The sequence below is a fragment of the Rhinopithecus roxellana genome, chromosome 6 (genome assembly GCF_007565055.1).
Source record: "Rhinopithecus roxellana isolate Shanxi Qingling chromosome 6, ASM756505v1, whole genome shotgun sequence".
In the NCBI taxonomy this organism is placed as follows: domain Eukaryota; kingdom Metazoa; phylum Chordata; class Mammalia; order Primates; family Cercopithecidae; genus Rhinopithecus; species Rhinopithecus roxellana.
In genome coordinates, this window is record NC_044554.1 from 58,246,025 (window position 1) to 58,263,586 (window position 17,562).

A 17,562-nucleotide genomic window follows, 5' to 3' on the forward strand; every position below is an offset into this window, starting at 1 on the left:
GTGGTCTGAGAGACAGTTTGTTATAATTTCTGTTCTTTTACATTTGCTGAGGAGTGCTTTACTTCCAATTATGTGGTCAATTTTGGAATAAGTGCGATGTGGTGCTGAGAAGAATGTATATTCTGTTGATTTGGGGTGGAGAGTTCTATAGATGTCTATTAGGTCTGCTTGGTGCAGAGATGAGTTCAATTCCTGGATATTCTTGTTAACTTTCTGTCTCGTTGATCTGTCTAATGTTGACAGCGGAGTGTTGAAGTCTCCCATTATTATTGTATGGGAGTCTAGTCTCTTTGTAAGTCTCTAAGGACTTGCTTTATGAATCTGGGTGCTCCTGTATTGGGTGCATATATATTTAGGAGAGTTAGCTCTTCCTGTTGAATTGATCCCTTTACCATTATGTAATGGCCTTCTTTGTCTCTTTTGATCTTTGATGGTTTAAAGTCTGTTTTATCAGAGACAAGGATTGCAACCCCTGCTTTTTTTTGTTCTCCATTTGCTTGGTAGATCTTCCTCCATCCCTTTATTTTGAGCCTATGTATGTCTCTGCATGTGAGATGGGTCTCCTGAATACAGCAGACTGATGGGTCTTGACTCTTTATCCAGTTTGCCAGTCTGTGTCTTTTAATTGGAGCATTTAGTCCATTAACATTTAAGGTTAATATTGTTATGTGTGAACTTGATCCTGCCATTATGATATTAACTGGTTATTTTGCTCGTTAGTCGATGCAGTTTCTTCCTAGCCTCGATGGTCTTTACATTTTGGCATGTTTTTGCAATGGCTGGTACCGGTTGTTCCTTTCCATGTTTAGGGCTTCCTTCAGGGTCTCTTGTAAGGCAGGCCTGGTGGTGACAAAATCTCTAAGCATTTGCTTATCTGTAAAGGATTTTATTTCTCCTTCACTTATGAAACTTAGTTTGGCTGGATATGAAATTCTGGGTTTAAAATTCTTTTCTTTAAGAACGTTGAATATTGGCCCCCACTCTCTTCTGGCTTGTAGAGTTTCTGCCGAGAGATCTGCTGGTAGTCTGATGGGCTTCCCTTTGTGGGTTACCCGACCTTTCTCTCTGGCTGCCCTTAAGATTTTTTCCTTCATTTCAACTTTGGTGAATCTGGCAATTATGTGTCTTGGAGTTGCTCTTCTGGAGGAGTATCTTTGTGGCGTTCTCTGTATTTCCTGAATTTGAATGTTGGCCTGCCCTACTAGGTTGGGGAAGTTCTCCTGGATGATATCCTGAAGAGTGTTTTCCAACTTGGTTCCATTTTCCCCCTCACTTTCAGGCACCCCAATCAGACGTAGATTTGGTCTTTTTACGTAATCCCATACTTCTTGCAGGCTTTGCTCATTTCTTTTTCTTCTTTTTTCTTTTGGTTTCTCTTCTCGCTTCATTTCATTCATTTGATCTTCAATCGCTGATACTCTTTCTTCCAGTTGATCGAGTCGGTTACTGAAGCTTGTGCATTTGTCACGTATTTCTCGTGTCATGGTTTTCATCTCTGTCATTTCGTTTATGATCTTCTCTGCATTAATTAGTCTAGCTGTCAATTCTTCCACTCTTTTTTCAAGATTTTTAGTTTCTTTGCGCTGGGTACGTAATTCCTCCTTTAGCTCTGATAAGTTTGATGGACTGAAGCCTTCTTCTCTCCTCTCGTCCAAGTCATTCTCTGACCAGCTTTGATCCGTTGCTGGCGATGGGCTGCGCTCCTTCGCAGGGGGAGATGCGCTCTTATTTTTTGAATTTCCAGCTTTTCTGCCCTGCTTCTTCCCCATCTTTGTGGTTTTATCTGTCTCTGGTCTTTGATGGTGGTGACGTACTGATGGGGTTTTGGTATAGGTGTCCTTCCTGTTTGATAGTTTTCCTTCTGACAGTCAGAAGGACTGTCTGTTGGTCTGTTGGAGATTGCTTGAGGTCCACTTCAGACCCTGTTTGCCTGGGTATCAGCAGCAGAGGTTGCCGAAGATAGAATATTGCTGAACAGCGAGTGTACCTGTCTGATTCTTCCTTTGGAAGTTTCCTCTCAGGGGTGTACTCCACCCTGTGAGGTGTGGGGTGTCAGACTGCCCCTAGTGGGGGATTTCTCCCAGCTAGGCTACTCAGGGGTCAGAGACACACCTGAGCAGGCAGTCTGTCCGTTCTCAGATCTCAACCTCCGCGTTGGGAGATCCACGGCTCTCCCCAAAGCTGTCAGACAGAGTCGTTCGCGTCTGCACCGGCTCCCGCTACTTCCCCTGTTGGTCTTCAGCTGTGTGCTGTCCCCAGAGGTGGAGACTACAGAGACAGGCAGGCTTCCTTGAGCTGCTGTGAGCTCCACCCAGTTCGAGCTTCCCAGCGGCTTTGTTTACCTACTTAAGCCTCAGCAATGGCGGGCGCCCCTCCCCTAGCCTCGCTGCTGCCTTGCGGATAGATCGCGGCAGACTGCTGTGTTAGCAGTGAGGGAGGCTTCGTGGGCGTGGGACCCTCCCGGCCAGGATTGGGATATATTCTCCTGGTGTGCCTGTATGCTTACAGCGCAGTATTGGGGTGGGAGTTACCCGATTTTCCAGGTGTTGTGTGTCTCAGTTCCCCTGGCTAGGAAAACGGATCCCCTTCCCCCTTGCGCTTCCAGGTGAGGCGATGCCTCGCCCTGCTTCAGCTCTCGCTGGTCAGGCTGCAGCAGCTGACCAGCACCGATTGTCCGGCACTCCCTAGTGAGATGACCCCAGTACCTCAGTTGAAAATGCAGAAATCACCAGTCTTCTGTGTCGCTCGCGCTGGGAGTTGGAGACTGGAGCTGTTCCTATTCGGCCTTTTTTTTTTTTTTTTTTAAAGCTAGGAACTTTTTGCTACAACTGAAGCTCTAAATCAAACATTATATTTTACTGAAACTGTATCACTTAAATTTAGATGGTGGCCATAAGCAAATATTTGTTGAATCCATGCCACAGCCAACTCCAGACTAGAAATATCCTCTGCCACCAATGACTTATCAATACCATGAGTAAATACCTTCTTTGCTTATGACTGCATATGCCAAAGCACAGGCATGCTGAAAAGTTCCATTTTGTTCCCTGTTCAGGACAGCCAAGAAATCTACTAGATTATAGTTGCCCTAGGCTAGTTATGTTTGAGTGGCCCCTTGTCTCAGTGAGTCTCGGTTAACGTGAGAAATTACCATAGACTGGATGATTTAAAACAACAAGCATTTCTCACAGTTCCGGAGACTGGGAAGTCTAAGATTAGGTTGCCAGCATGGTTGGGGTTTGCTGAGAGCTCTCTTCATGGTTTGCAGATGGCCACCTTCCTGCTGTGTCCTCATATAGCGCAGAACAGAAAGGGAGCAAGTAAGGTTCTGTGTCTCTTCTTAAAAGGGCACTAATCCCATTAAGGGGGCCTCCACCCTCATGACCTAATTGTTTTCCAAAAGTCCCACCTCCTAATACCATCATATTGAAGGTTAGGATTTCAACATATGAATTTTGAGGGGATACACACAATTCTCCAAGATGTGAGGGATTCTTTCTGACCCAGACTGGTCTGGGATTCATGAGCAATTAATAAGTATCACAGAGTTTTTCTTTTGAAAACATGCTTCCTCTCTAATATCAGTTGAATAGCACTTTTATAGATATTAGAGCATTTCATTCTTTCTGATGATTTCCTACAAAGACAAAAGCAAACTCTTACTTAAAAACCTTTATGCAAAAAAGTACTATAAGTAGTGCTGAGTTTATGGGATATATAAAAAATCTATAAAGTAACTCTTATTTTTCTGATTTTAATTATAAACTTAGAATTATATTTCTGTAGAAAAGATTCCCAGGTGAGTAAGGTGAAATAGTTTAGAACCATGCAATGCACTGGCACTTTTAATAAATATTACCCATCCGTCCGTCCGTCCATCCACCCATCCTATTTTTATCCCTGACAGCCTGTTAGCCAATTAGCCAATAAATTATATATTGAGTACCTTCTATATAAAATTGAATACTAATAAATAAAATAGTGCTATTGATTGAATTGTGTCCCCCTAAAATGCATGTGTTGAGGCCCTAACCCCCGATGTGATTGTACTTGGAAATGGGGCCTCTAAGGAAGTAATTAAGGTTAAATGAGATCACAGCGGTGGAACTCTGATCCTACAGGATTATTATCACTACAAGAAGAGACACTAGAGAGTGCACCCGCTCTCCTTCCACCATGTGAAGACACAGTAAGAAGGCAGCCATCTGCAAGCCAAACTGCAAGCCATTCAGTTTCTCATCAGAAACTGAATCTGCTCGCACCTTGATCTTGGACTTCCAGCCTCCAGGACTGTGAGAAATACATTTCTATTGTTTAATCCATCCAGTCTATGGTATTTTGTTATGGCAACCTGAGTAAACTAAGATAGACAAGGTCTTATCTTTTTTTTTTTGAGACAGAGTCTCACTCTGTTGCCAGGCTGGAGTGCAGTGGTAGAATCTCGGCTCATTGCAACCTCCACCTCCTGGGTTCAAGTGATTCTTCTGCCTCAGCCTCGAGTAGCTGGGACTGCAGATGCGTGCTACCACGCTCAGCTAATTTTTGGTCACCATGTTGGCCAGGATGGTCTCGAACTCTTCACCTTGTGATCTGCCCACCTCGGCCTCCCAAAGTGCTGGGATTACAGGCGTGAACCACTGTGCCCGGCTGACAAGGTCTTACTCTTTAAGGAACACAGAATTTAGTAGGGAAGACTAGTACAGTATATAAAATAAAATATTTAAAAATTAACAGTAGGTACAATATTAAAGAAAAAAATGCTGTGTGTATAAGAGAAGTAACTATCTGGGGGAGTTGGAGAAGGCTTTTCAGTAGTGTTGATATTTGAGCTGAGATTAGTAGTTTCTGGTTTACACAGTTTCAGAAATGAGTTTATGAAAGTGAGGAAGGAAGTGCATGGCTTAGCCAGGAAAGGGCATTTCTGGCAAAGGAAGTACATGTACAAAGATTTGGAGAGCCATAAGGCACGCAGCGTGGTGAGACTGAAGGATAAAGAAAAATTCAGTGTGGTGGGAGGACAGAGGCACCGCAGAAGGGGATAGCGGAGGTGAGAATTGTTCTTTGTCTCACCTGCAGCATCTTTATGACTCAGGGATCATCTTTCTAACCTTAGCCCTGGCATTTATTCAAATCACCGAGGTTCTCAGATTCCTACTCCTCCTTTTGCTTCTATCATAGCTAACATAGCTTGACTTCATCATCGCATTCCACACATTTTGTCAGGATGCACTGTCGGTTTACTGATGCACTCCTGTTAGAAAATATCCTAACTTAGTGGCCCTATGTAATTTAACAACTTGTACTGAATTTGTATATTAAATGTTCTGTTTAAGGAGTTTAATGAGGGAAATTGGTTCTTCTGAAGACCAAGAGGTGGCAGTATCGTCTCGATAAAACTCGAATAAAAGCACACTTTGTTTTAGAAAATTGGTGCTCTCATTACTCCACACCCTGCCCCCAACCAATGAAGGCAATAGAAATAAAAAAATCTTTGAATTGAATTTACTTAAAATCTATTCTTTATTACATATGAAAATCACTCACTGCTAACATAATTTAATGATGGAAAACCAGGTATTCCTTGTTTCCCAAACAAGGAATAGAAATCATGAGATATTTTTTAAAAAAATACTAGTTGACAGTATTTTGATGTCAAATAGCAAATATTTTTCCTCCCATTGGTATTCTACAATGCTAACTTGTAACCACTTATAAAAGCTGCAGGGCCAAGGGCATTAATAGCTATCCCAATTAAGTTGTAGAATATGAAATTGAGCTTGAAAATTAGAGTCACAGCAGGTTCTTCAAGGCACATACATGGAGGGAAGCATAGACTGTCTGCCCCAAATATGTGTCTCTCTTATGTAGAAATTTAAAATATTCTAGATCTTTTTTATACATCTATTTTAATCAATTGCAGACAAATGCCTCTCCACCAGAGGGAGTAGATAAATGGCTTTCTGGGGACACTAGATGAAATGGGAAGTCAGCATTTGGTTGAGGGAAAGACCAGAGAAATAAGTAAGTTGAGAAATTTGGTAGAGAGGAAATAATTAAAGAGGCGGGAAGAGTGGGTTATAGTTTCTCCTGAAAAAAAAAACCTGCAGTAGAATTTAGAAGTCTAGATGACTACTATTTTCTTCATGTTACCAAGACTGTTCAAGGAAGGCTTGAGCGGGATTTTAAAGAAGGTAGAAAGAGAGAGCATGGTTTTCTTTTTCTTTCTTCTTTTTTGTTTTTGGAGATGGAGTTTTGCGTTTGTTGCCCATGCTGGAGTACAGTGGCGTGATCTCAGCTCACTGCAACCTCTGCCTCCCAGGTTCAAGCAGGTCTTCTGCCTCAGTCTCTCAAGTAGCTGGGATTACAGGCATGCGCCACTGCACCCAGCTAATTTTGTATTTTTAGTAGAGACAGGGTTTCTCCATGTTGGTCAGGCCGGTCTCGAACTCCTGACCTCAGGTGATCCACCTGCCTTGACCTTCCAAAGTGCTGGGATTACAGGCATGAGTCACCTTGCCCAGTCGAGAGCATGGTTTTCTTTGACTACTGTTGAGTCAGGAACAGAAGACCTAGACTGGGAATCGGCTGAACTCTGAGAGCTGTACAGAGATAGCCTGAGCCCAGGGAGGTTTGGTTTCTAGAGCCGGGGGTCTGTAAGCCATGGCCCATTTATCCATGGGCCAAGTGCAGCCTGTGTTTTCCACACACAGCCACCAACTTGAAATGGTTTTTTTTTTTTTTTTTTTTTTTTTGAGATGGAGTCTCGCTCTGTTGCCCAGACTGGAGTGCAGTGGTGCGATCTTGGTCACTGCAACCTCCGCCTCCCAGATTCAAGTGATTCTCCTGTCTCAGCCTCCTGAGTAGCTGGGATTATAGGCACCTGCCACTTTGCCTAGCTAATTTTGTATTTTTAGTAGAGATGGGGTTTCTCCATGTTGACCAGGCTGGTTTCAAACACCTGACCTCAGGTGATACACCTGCCTTGGCCTCCCAACATGCTGGGATTACAGGTGTGAGCCACCACACCTGGCCTTGAGAATGGTTTTCACATTGTTAAATGGTTAAAAAAATCAAAAGAAGAAGAATATTTCATGACATTAGAAAATCACAATAAAATTACATAAAATTCAAATTTCAGTGTTTATAAATAAAGCTTGCCTACTCCACAAGGCCTTTCTCTACTCATTTTGCTCTGCTCTGAGATCAGCATTTTGTCACCTTAGTAATTATTGAATCGTTTCTTTGAGGCAGTCATTAGTGCCATCAGGGCAGCCACCTTGCTTTGTTCTTTCCCTCATGGGACATAGCATGCATTAAGTATTTCATAAATAATCAGATATTAAATGTATAATCCCTCTGTGGCTTACTTTCAATTTTCCCTGAAGCAGATCTTGAGACAAGGGTTCGAGTACAAATAATTTATTTGGGAGGTATCAGAAATATGACTGAGACCCAGACCATCATAAAGACTAAATGAGCCAGGTGCGGTGGCTCACACCTGTAATCCAAGCACTTTGGGAGGCCAAGGTGGGCAGATCATGAGGTCAGGAGTTCGAGACCAGCCTGGCCAATATGGTGAAACCCCCATCTCTACTAAAAATACAAAAATTAGCCGGACATGGTGGCGTGCGCCTGCATTCCCAGCTACTCGGGAGGCTGAGACAGAAGAATTCCTTGAACCTGGGAGGCGAAAGTTGCAGTAAGCCAAGATCGTGCCACTGCACTCCAGCCTGGGCTACAGGGCAAGACTCCATCTCAAAAAAAAAAAAAAAGACTAAGTGAAGCTATTTGGGGATTAAAAAATTCTGATTTTCCTGTGGAACAAGTAATAACTAAAATGTAAGCAGCTTTTGGTCATTTTGGTGTGCCACCTGATATAACCTTATACATATGTACATAATTAACCATCCAGACCTCGCTATGATTCCTTTTTTCTTTTTTTAGAGACAGGGTCTCATTCTTTTGCACAGACTGGAGTGCAGTGGCACTATCTCGGCTCACTGTAACCTCTGCCTCCCAAGTTCAAGTGGTTCTCATGCCTCAGCCTCCCAAATAGCTGGGATTACAGGTGTGCACCACCATGCCTAGCTAATTTTTGTGTTTTTAGTAGAGATGGGGTTTCACTAGGTTGGCCAGGATGGTCTAGAAATCCTGACCTCAGGTGATCCACCTGCCTCAGCCTCCCAAAGTGCTGGGATCACAGGTGTGAGCCACTGTGCCTGGCCAGACCTGGGTATAATTCTATCATGGCTTTGCCCATTGTTGATGCTTTATAACCTAGCTAGGTTGATGGAAAATGAAATGTTAAAGGTTCCAATCTCTGAAGATTCATTCATTTATTCATCATTTAAAAAATTTTTAAGTATCTTCAATATGATGTAAGGCACTGTGCTAGATGCTCAATGATGTTAATCCTCAAAGAAACCGCCACTGGCAATAATGGTGTACTGATTATAAATCAAGGATGCCACTTTCTTGAGCCCACTGTGTTTTCCCTACATCTCAGCTATTCTATCATCTACCTGACTCAGCTGATTCCTGCTCCTTCTCTGTTGTCTTGGCAGCACTCCGTTTTACATCAAATAGGAGCTGTGCTCCATGAAGGCTGTCATAGGACCAAAGCCATCCTGGAAAAGGACCCTCTCCAAGTCACATTTCACCTCCTCCCATAATAATTGCTTTAAAATTTGCACCTGTACCATTTCCAGCTGGCTTTTAATCATGACAAAGAAAAAATGAACAGCTAGCAAGAAAAGCAGCTTAAACTTTTAAAATATACTTTCCCATTTTATAAATTTTAAATGTTTCTATTCTCAATTGCTCAAAGGAATGAGGCACATGGAGAATGTGGATCAGTGAAATTCAGAGATAATCACCGAATGTCATTTTAATGTATGCCAAAGCATCTAATAAATGACAGATTAAAAATTTCACTACTGTCTCTCCTTTCCATATGTTGTAAACAAAGAGAAGCTGTGAAACAGCTGAAAGGAGGTGCTATGGTCCAACATTTATATGTTGAAACTGAATCCTTGATGTGTTGGTACCAAGAGGCAAGACCTTTGGTTGGTAACTAGGTAATGAGGGTGGGGCCCCTGTGAATGGGACTAATGCCCTTATAAAAGAGGCCTAAGGGAGCCTGTTTTCTCCCCTTCTCTTTCCACCATGTGAAGACATAGGGAGAAGGTGCCGTCTTTGAGGAATAGGCCCTCACTAGACACCACATCTGCTGGCACCTTGATCTTTGACTTCCCAGCCTCCAGAACTGTGAGTGATAAATTTTGAGACAGAGTCTTGCTCTGTTACCCAGGCTGGAGTGCAGTGGTATGATCTCGGCTCACTGCAAACTCCGCCTCCTGGGTTCAAGTGATTCTCCTGCCTAAGCCTCCCAAGTAACTGGGATTATTATAGGTGCGTGCCACCACGTCTGGCTAATTTTTTAATTTTTTGGTGGGGGGGGGTTTCACCATGTTGGCCAGGCTGGTCTCGAACTCCTGACCTCAGGTGATCTGCCCACATTGGCCCCCCAAAGTGCTAGGATTACAGGCATGATAAACCGCACCTGGCCCTAGTCTAAAGTATTTTGTTGTAGCAGCCTCAACAGATGAACATGGAAGGATAGCAAAAAGATAAATGAAGCAAAGGCCCTGAATAATCAATAACTAAACAAGGGGCTAAAATCCAGTTTCTATCATATTCTAATAGAGGTTTTCTGGGGAAAAAAATACCTTGAGAGATGAACCTTTAGGAGTGAAACACTTGAATGGTTTCTTGTCATCTGACAAGCCATCTTCTGGCATCTTCTGGCGTTTCTCAGCAGCTTCTGCTCTTCGCCTTTCAATTTCTTCCTTTAGCCTCCTCTTCTCTTCCTAAGAGAGAAAGAACGAATCACAAGGCATCAGTACCAGCTTCACAGCCAAAGGGAAGAGTGCTGTAGGAGAGAGAGCACAGTCAGGAGAGGCAGCAAACTCAGGCCGCAGGCTGGACACTTCCCTTCTAGGTGGTCACCAGAGGTTTAGCCTGAGAGCTGGAGTCGAGCTGCCTTTATTTGCTTTCTGGTGGTGCTACTTTCCAGTGGCCTGACCTTGGCTATGTTATTTATCTGCTCTGTGGCTCAGTTTCTTCATCTGTAAAACAGGGATAACAATAGTACTCATTTTATAGGGCTTTTGTGAGGACTCAGTGAGAAAGCACATGTAAAATGCTTAGACCAGGCTTGTCCAAGGCACAGCCCAGGGACCACATGATGCCCAGGATGGCTTTGAATGTGGCCCAATGAATTCGTAAACTTTCTTAAAACATTATGAGACATCTTTGTTTTTTGTTTTGTTTTGTTTTGTTTTTAGCTCATCAGCAATCATTAGTATTAGTGTATTTTATGTGTCACCCAAGGCAATTCTTCTTCTTCCAATGTGACCCAGGGAAGCCAAAAGAGCGGACACCCCTGGCTTAGACTAACACTCATTATGGTGATTTCCCATAGGGTGACACATAATCACCACTGTCCTGTGGGTCATTAACAATGACCTCACTCTTCTGTATATGTAAAAGGAATATGAATATTCCTTCTACCTACATCCTAGGAGAGTTGTGTTGTGAAGACAAATAAATGACTTATGTGAAAAGCTATCTAAATCTGCAGTACTATATTTGCCAGATGGTACAAGAGGTGATTTTATGGTTGCTCCCCGCTTCAGGTGAATATATAATTTTAGATGGTTTGACAAACGTGAAATACTGTAGACACTGCACCATAGTGGTGCAAACGTAAATGTTTACAGACTGTCTCATTAACTCCTCTGTGTCTTCATTCCTAGTCTAGAATATTCTGTCTTCTCTATCAGGCAAACAATTCAGGGCTCTGATCAAGTTGTACAACTTGATTTTCTGAGAGATTTATGCACTCTTTGGTAGTTCTCAAACTGTGAGATCATTATCACTGCATGTTCTCAAGCAGCGACTAGATGTTCTTCTATTAAAGGATGCCGTAGAAGGATCCTGTGTTTCGTAGTTTAGCCCAAATAATCTCCTAGGTCCAATCCAGTTCTAAGACTTCACGATTTCCCTTCAGCCTTTCCTGATACTCTCCTCCTCTGAATAATAATCATAATAACAATGATGGCAATAATGATATCTACCAATTTTTGAGTGCCTAGAATGTGCTAGGCACTGGGAGCACAATGGTCTATTAATAATTATCGGAAGAATCCTGCAAAGTAGATATTATTTCACAGATAAGGAAAAGAGAGTAGTCCAGATTTCCCAAGGCCCCAGCTTGTTAGTGGCAGAGTTAGGATAGAAGACTGGGTGTGTTCCGAGATTGCACCATTGCACTCCAGCCTGGGTGACAGAGCCAGACTCCGTCTTAAAAAAAAAAAAAAAAAAGAAGCCTGGGTGTGTTAAACTCCAAAACTCTATCATCCTGATTACTTCCCAACCAAAGGTAATTGGCTTATTGAAAGCTGGAGTTAAAAGAGACCTCAAAATAATGTATCAAAATTTTCCATACAGTTCCGGAAAATTTTGCATAGGATCCGTGTCAAAATGCCATTGAAAGTTTTTTTTTTTTCCTTTCATATTTTGAATGATGGAAGATCGCTATTTCAAAAGCTCTAGGCTCTGAGTTGGAAAAGCAAGGTCTCCATACTGATTCTACCATTTATTAGTCAAAAATCTTCAAATAAGTCACTCAAACTATTTGATTCCTGGTTTCTTTGCCCATAAAATGAGAACAACGTAACTCAGGATGAAAGAAAAGAATGTACTTTGTAAACTGTAGTACTGTAAGTTGTAGTTGGTTAAACATTATTTCATATGCTGAGCCAAAATGTTCCTCCTTGTAACTTTATCTGCTGTTTTTAGCTCTGTCTTAAAAGATAAAACAAATTCATCTGTTTATAATGATGGGGTTCGTCCTGCATGTCAGGCACGGTATGGGGTCCTGGGTATACAGTAATGAACAACGCAGATACTGTCCCTGCCTGTTTACATTCTAATGTACTTACTTGCTCATTAAAAAAAAAAAAAAAGATTAAAAAAAATCTTCTCTATAAAAACTCTCCAACTATTAGAAATGAAGTATCACATAACTTCATTCTGGTAACTATTTTGCAGACCTTTCCTCCTTCTTAGCTTTCTAACTTTTCCTTTTTGAGAGGCAGTAAAGGGTAATGGGTTAACACAAGGGAGACCTTGGGAAAATTACAAAAACAACCAACCAACAAAAAAAACCCAAAACTCTCTGTGCCTCAGTTTTCTCATCTGTAAAATGGGGATAAGTACCTACGTCAGCGAGTTCTTAGAAGCAGTGGACAAATTAATATGTCTACAAGTTTTAGAACCGTAACTAGCACATGTTAAGTTTATTATTCTTAAGAAATATTTTTGAGAGCCCATGCTCAAAAGAGCAGCCGCAGGGCACCAGGGAATTTTCTCGTGCAAAGTTCTCAGGGCGCTTAGCGCCCGCCTTACCTCCTCTCTGAGTTTTCGATCGGCTTCCTCCTGCTTCCTCCTCTGCTCTTCCTCCTCCAGGACCTTCCTTCTCTCTTCCCTCTTTTTCTTGAGTTCCTCTAGCTCCAAAGCCGCCTCCTGCTGCTTCTGTTTGAGCTTCTCAAACTCTTCGCTCTCGGTCTCCCCGCGACGACGACGAAGCTCCTCCAGCCTTTTGCCGGCTTCCACCTGGGGGGCGCCTTCAGCCTCCTTGGTGTCCACGCTGGCCCTCCCTCCAGGGCGGCTATGGTTTGGGGGCAATGGAAAAGGGTTTACATGCTTTTGCCTGTAGTCTCCCTGGAGGAAGGGGAGGTCGGTCTGCGGCTTTTGTATCCCAGACCAAATCTCCAGTGCCTCTCATTAGCCCAAGGGGTAGGCTGGGGAAGGGGTCTGCCTGGAATCACAGTCTGAATGGGAGCCTCTACTCTGCCACTTGTGCTTGGTTTCCTCAGCTGTAAAATGGGACAAATATGCACTGCAAAATGGGATTGTAAAGTTGTGCAGCTGCTATGGAAACAGTATGGAGGTTCCTCAAAAAATCAACAAGAGAACTACCACGTGATCCAGCAATCCCACTTCTGATACACATCTAGAAGAATGGAAAGCAGTGTCTTGAAGAGATACTTGTGTACCCGTTCATAGCAGCACCATTTACAAGGACCAAGAGATTGACGCAACCCAGTGTCCATCATGGCAGGAGTGGATAAATAAAAGGTGGGCCAGCCATTCCATGGAATATTATTCAGACTTAAAAAGGAAGGAGATCTTGTTACCTGTTATGACATGGATAAATCTTGAAGATACTATGCTAAGTGAAATAAGCCAGTCACAGAAATCATACAAATACCGTGTGATTCCATGTATATGAGGGATCTAAAGTAGTCAAATTCACAGAGACAGAAATAGAACTGTAGTTACCAGAGGCAGAGCGTGGGTGGTAGTAGGAAATAGAGTTGTTGTTTAATGGGTGTGGTCTTTCAGTCTTGCAAGATGAAAAGAGTTTTGGAGATCTGTATGCCTCACACTACTTAACTGTACATTTAAAAATGCTTAAGATGGTAAATTTTAGGTTATGTTTGTTTTTACCACAGTTTTAAAAAAAGATACATGCTACAGCATGGAAAAATGGGGCAAATACTATTTATTCTATTTACCTCTGCGAGTTGCATGGGATTATGTATTATATCAATATGATAGATATACTGATATACTATGATTTATATATCATCTACAGTATAAATATTAGTTGTTATTAGAAAGGAAGGCATGTAGTGCAAAACGTTACTTGTGAATGAGTTCAAAAGTCTCCTAGTGGCCTTACTAGTCCTTTGCCATAAGTTACTGGTTAACTTGGGTCTGCCTGGAGTAATGGATCAGGAGGGAAGACACAAAGGTTCAGGCACTGCAAATGGGAAAAAGTGGCTTAACTAAGCAGAGGCATTGAAGTAAATCCATCTATCCACAACTTTGTCTTGAGCTTAACTCTAGCAGCTGATCGCTGGCAGATGAAATTACCCATTGCCTCTTGATTAAGAGCTAAACACAGTGATTTATGTCTATTCTTACAGAGCTGCTCCAGGAGAGTCCTTCATGATGGCATTGACCTATGGCTTCAATTTGTGTATTTTCTGTGCTCTTTGACCCCAACACAACTGGAATACTCCTTATACAGACTTAAAATTATGAAATTAGCTTGGTATGATGTGGTTATTACTTACATGTCATTCTTTATGCTTTCTAAACCCTTTTCATATCCACTACTTCATTTAACAGTCACAATAACTGGGCAGATGTCAGGTTAGGTTTATTATCCCCATCTTACAAACAAGGAAATCACAGGTAAGAGAGAGAATAATATACTCAAACTTTTGGTAGCTAGAAAGCAGTTGAGCCATGATCAGATTCTAATGCTTATCTATTAGTTGTACTCTTCTTGTCACTATAATTATACCTGAAATTAAATACGTTTTGTTATGAAACAATGAATAAACTGAAATAGAACATGTTAGCCTATCTCTCCACCTCTCACCTCAAACCTTCAGGATAGAGTCTCAGAGAAACCTTTCCAAACTCTGTCTCTAGAATTTCTACAGTCTAGGTCTAGCTACCTTCCGTGCCTGAGCAGAAGCAATGCTTCATCAGATAGAACAGCTTATAAAACAGAAAGAAAATGGGTACGTTTTTATATAAATAAGAATTGAAATTATGTTGAATTTTATTTTGTGATTAAGGAGGATACACAGGGACTTCATTGCAGAACTGGGAACATGTTAAGACTTAAGACAATGCTATCCCAAGAGTCCTTATGGTAAAATTTTATTTCAGAACTGGCATTTTTAGTATTTTACACATCTATAAAAGGATGGAGACATATCATTAGCACCCACTGTGACCCCTGAGTTTCTTTAATAAATTTGCTATATGATACAGTTAGAACACTGATAATTTTAAAACATGTTGATACTCAAAGTAGGACTTTGGTGGAATACAGCATTTTCACTAACACAGAATTCACCTAAGTTGGATTTGCCTGGGGCATCACTAAGCAGAATTCAGTGGCTTAATTTAGGCTTGAAGGCCCTTGTTATAAGTAGTCTTTAAGATGCAGAGATACAACTTTGCCATTTAAATACTTATTAGCAAGTAGTAAGGTCATTCTTAACTAGATGTGAACGTAGATATCCTATTCCTGACATTTTTGTCTAAGAAACAAAAGAATTACCACACCCTAATATCACGTACTACATTTAAAGAATGGCACAGTATTTCTAACTGTGGAACAAGAGAAAGAATAAAACAAGAAATGGTCTCAAGAAATACACTGTGCAATATTGATTTTATAATGTATATTATATATCATGCTTTTTAAACACTGAAGTAGTTCTGAATATACTGTGTCCTCCAGAACAATAATTTTCAAGCTGCAGACCGGAAAGTCAATTTAGTAGTTTGTAATCAACATTAAAAAAAAAAGAAACAGAAAATATCGGAGTACACTGCATAGAGCAAAAGAAACTACCGTTTCTTGACACAGTTGTTTCAGTTATAAAAACATATACAGGTGTGTACTGGGTCATTAGGTAAAATGTATTTCTTACTAAGGGCTTAGGTTAAAAAATTTAGAACTATTGGTCTAGGCTCTTGTCAGTTACAAGTAACTTTTATTTTGAACTCAAACAAGGTTAAAGGGTCCCTCAAAACCTTGTCGTCAAAGGCTCTTTCAGGGTCTTCTAGGTTCACAGGCCTGTGACTTCTCTCTCAGTCAATTTAGGGTCTTTCCTTTCAAAAATGAGTTTGCTCTCTCTTTGTGTTCATCATATTACTGTACAGGTACTGAATCGGCAAAACACATGCCTATGGAAACATCTATGGATTCCACTAGGTGTCGCTCAGTCTTCATTTTGGACAATCAATATGTCCGTCATTAAGGACTGGCTGAGTAAGTAATAATACATCCATCCAGTGGAATCTAGTATCATTAATTATAGGCTTATATTTATTGGCATAGAAAGCAAGCTATGATACATTCTTATGCACAGTGCAAGAATCAATGTCAAATTATAAGTATACTCACACACATGTATATACTACATATAAATATACATACGTGTGTGCGTTTATCTTGAATAGTATACACATAGATAAATATCTGGAAAAAGTGTTACTGGTGGTTATCTTTGGGTGGTGAGTGCTTATTTTTATTCTTCTATTTTCTCAGCATTTTTATAATGAGTACTTTTTTTTCTATAATCGGGAAAAAACCTTTTAATTCCCACTTCTGAAAATAAAAAATCAAAAAACCCTTCATTTTGCACTTTCTATAAAACCCTTGGTAATAATTTGCATTGCTATATCCTGCTCATTGAATTGAGATTTTTATGTCATGTTTTAGAGAAAACAAGTGAGTTACAAGAAAACGCAAATATCAGAGGGAACAGTAATTAAATCAAACATAAGCAGCTATGCTCAAAACAAGAGTAAAAGTTTTGTTCACACCACCTCTGCCTATGTGCACGACCTCAGCATTAGGGTGCCACTTAAGGTGGAAATCTCTTCCCTAAAGTTCTTTCTCCCGCGCCGTCCTTGGCTTCTTTAGGTGTAAGTCAAGATGAGTATTAGGCTTTTGACCATTAAGAACACAGCTTGTTTTCAGTTAAGCTGGTACGTACTAAACTTATCTAAATAGAGGCTGATACTCTCTTCCTGTCTCTTCATTTTATATGTATATGGAGCAAAACTGTACTTCTTTGCTTCAATCAGCATGAATTTCTAATTGAAACTAAAACTCACATACATTGGTGGCTAAACAAAAATAAATAATATGGTAGCAGCTTGTTCCTAGGTATTTTTTTTTTCCTGTCCAAAATAGAAAAATTAAGGTCAGAGTCACATGTAAGGGTTCTTAGCACTTGTCACCATCCCTTGTGACTATTCCTCCCTTCAAATTACCCAGCTTTGGGTAATTATATTGGGTAAATTATATTGGGTAAATATATTGGATTTCTACACAATAGGCATGTTAATTATTAATTTGAGCTTTGACTGAAGCTTGTTGGCAAGTATGCTAATTGTTAAACAGACTTTTTTCTACTGACAGATTTTTTTCAATGTTATTTCTTTTAACAAAAAACTTACACCTTAAAAGAACCTTATGCTTACAAGACATATTTTAAACTATTAATTAAAAAATTATAATATTAGGTAATATTCATTGAATACTTTTCATGAACCTAACACTATTCTAGGGCATTAAAACATTAAACTACAGGCACTTCAGCAAGTTTTAGACTCGACTCAACCTGAATCAACTTGCTTTGTAGATTTTCTATGGATGTTCAATAAACTTAATTTTCACATCTATTCTCTTGGCAATCCCAAGTAATATCTATAGATTCTACCTTTCTTACACCTTCATCATTTTATTTAGATCTTTTACGTACACCTTTTCTTCTGTGTGCTTTAGGTTCTCCTTTGGATAAACATGGGTAGGTTTCTGCTCAAATTTATGTATAGAAAAATTGTTTTGGGGCAACAGTATTTATCCACCTTAGCCTCTTGGATGAGATTGAAATG

General features: G+C 40.6%; 1 protein-coding gene across 9 annotated transcripts in view; it reads right to left on the reverse strand.

Annotated features, from left to right (window-relative positions):
* Positions 1-17,562, reverse strand: part of CALD1 (caldesmon 1) — a 243,170-nt gene that overhangs the window by 18,761 nt on the left and 206,847 nt on the right. For all 9 annotated transcript variants that reach the window (XR_004058120.1, XR_004058124.1, XR_004058121.1 and 6 more), the window contains 2 exons: positions 12,472-12,733; positions 9,729-9,869 (listed from right to left, as the gene is read on the reverse strand). Coding sequence is in view for 4 of the 9 variants with exons in the window: in XM_030933385.1 (XP_030789245.1) it covers positions 9,729-9,869; positions 12,472-12,733 (403 nt within the window). In the remaining 5 variants the exon portion in view is untranslated. The remainder of the gene's footprint in view (positions 1-9,728; positions 9,870-12,471; positions 12,734-17,562) is intronic.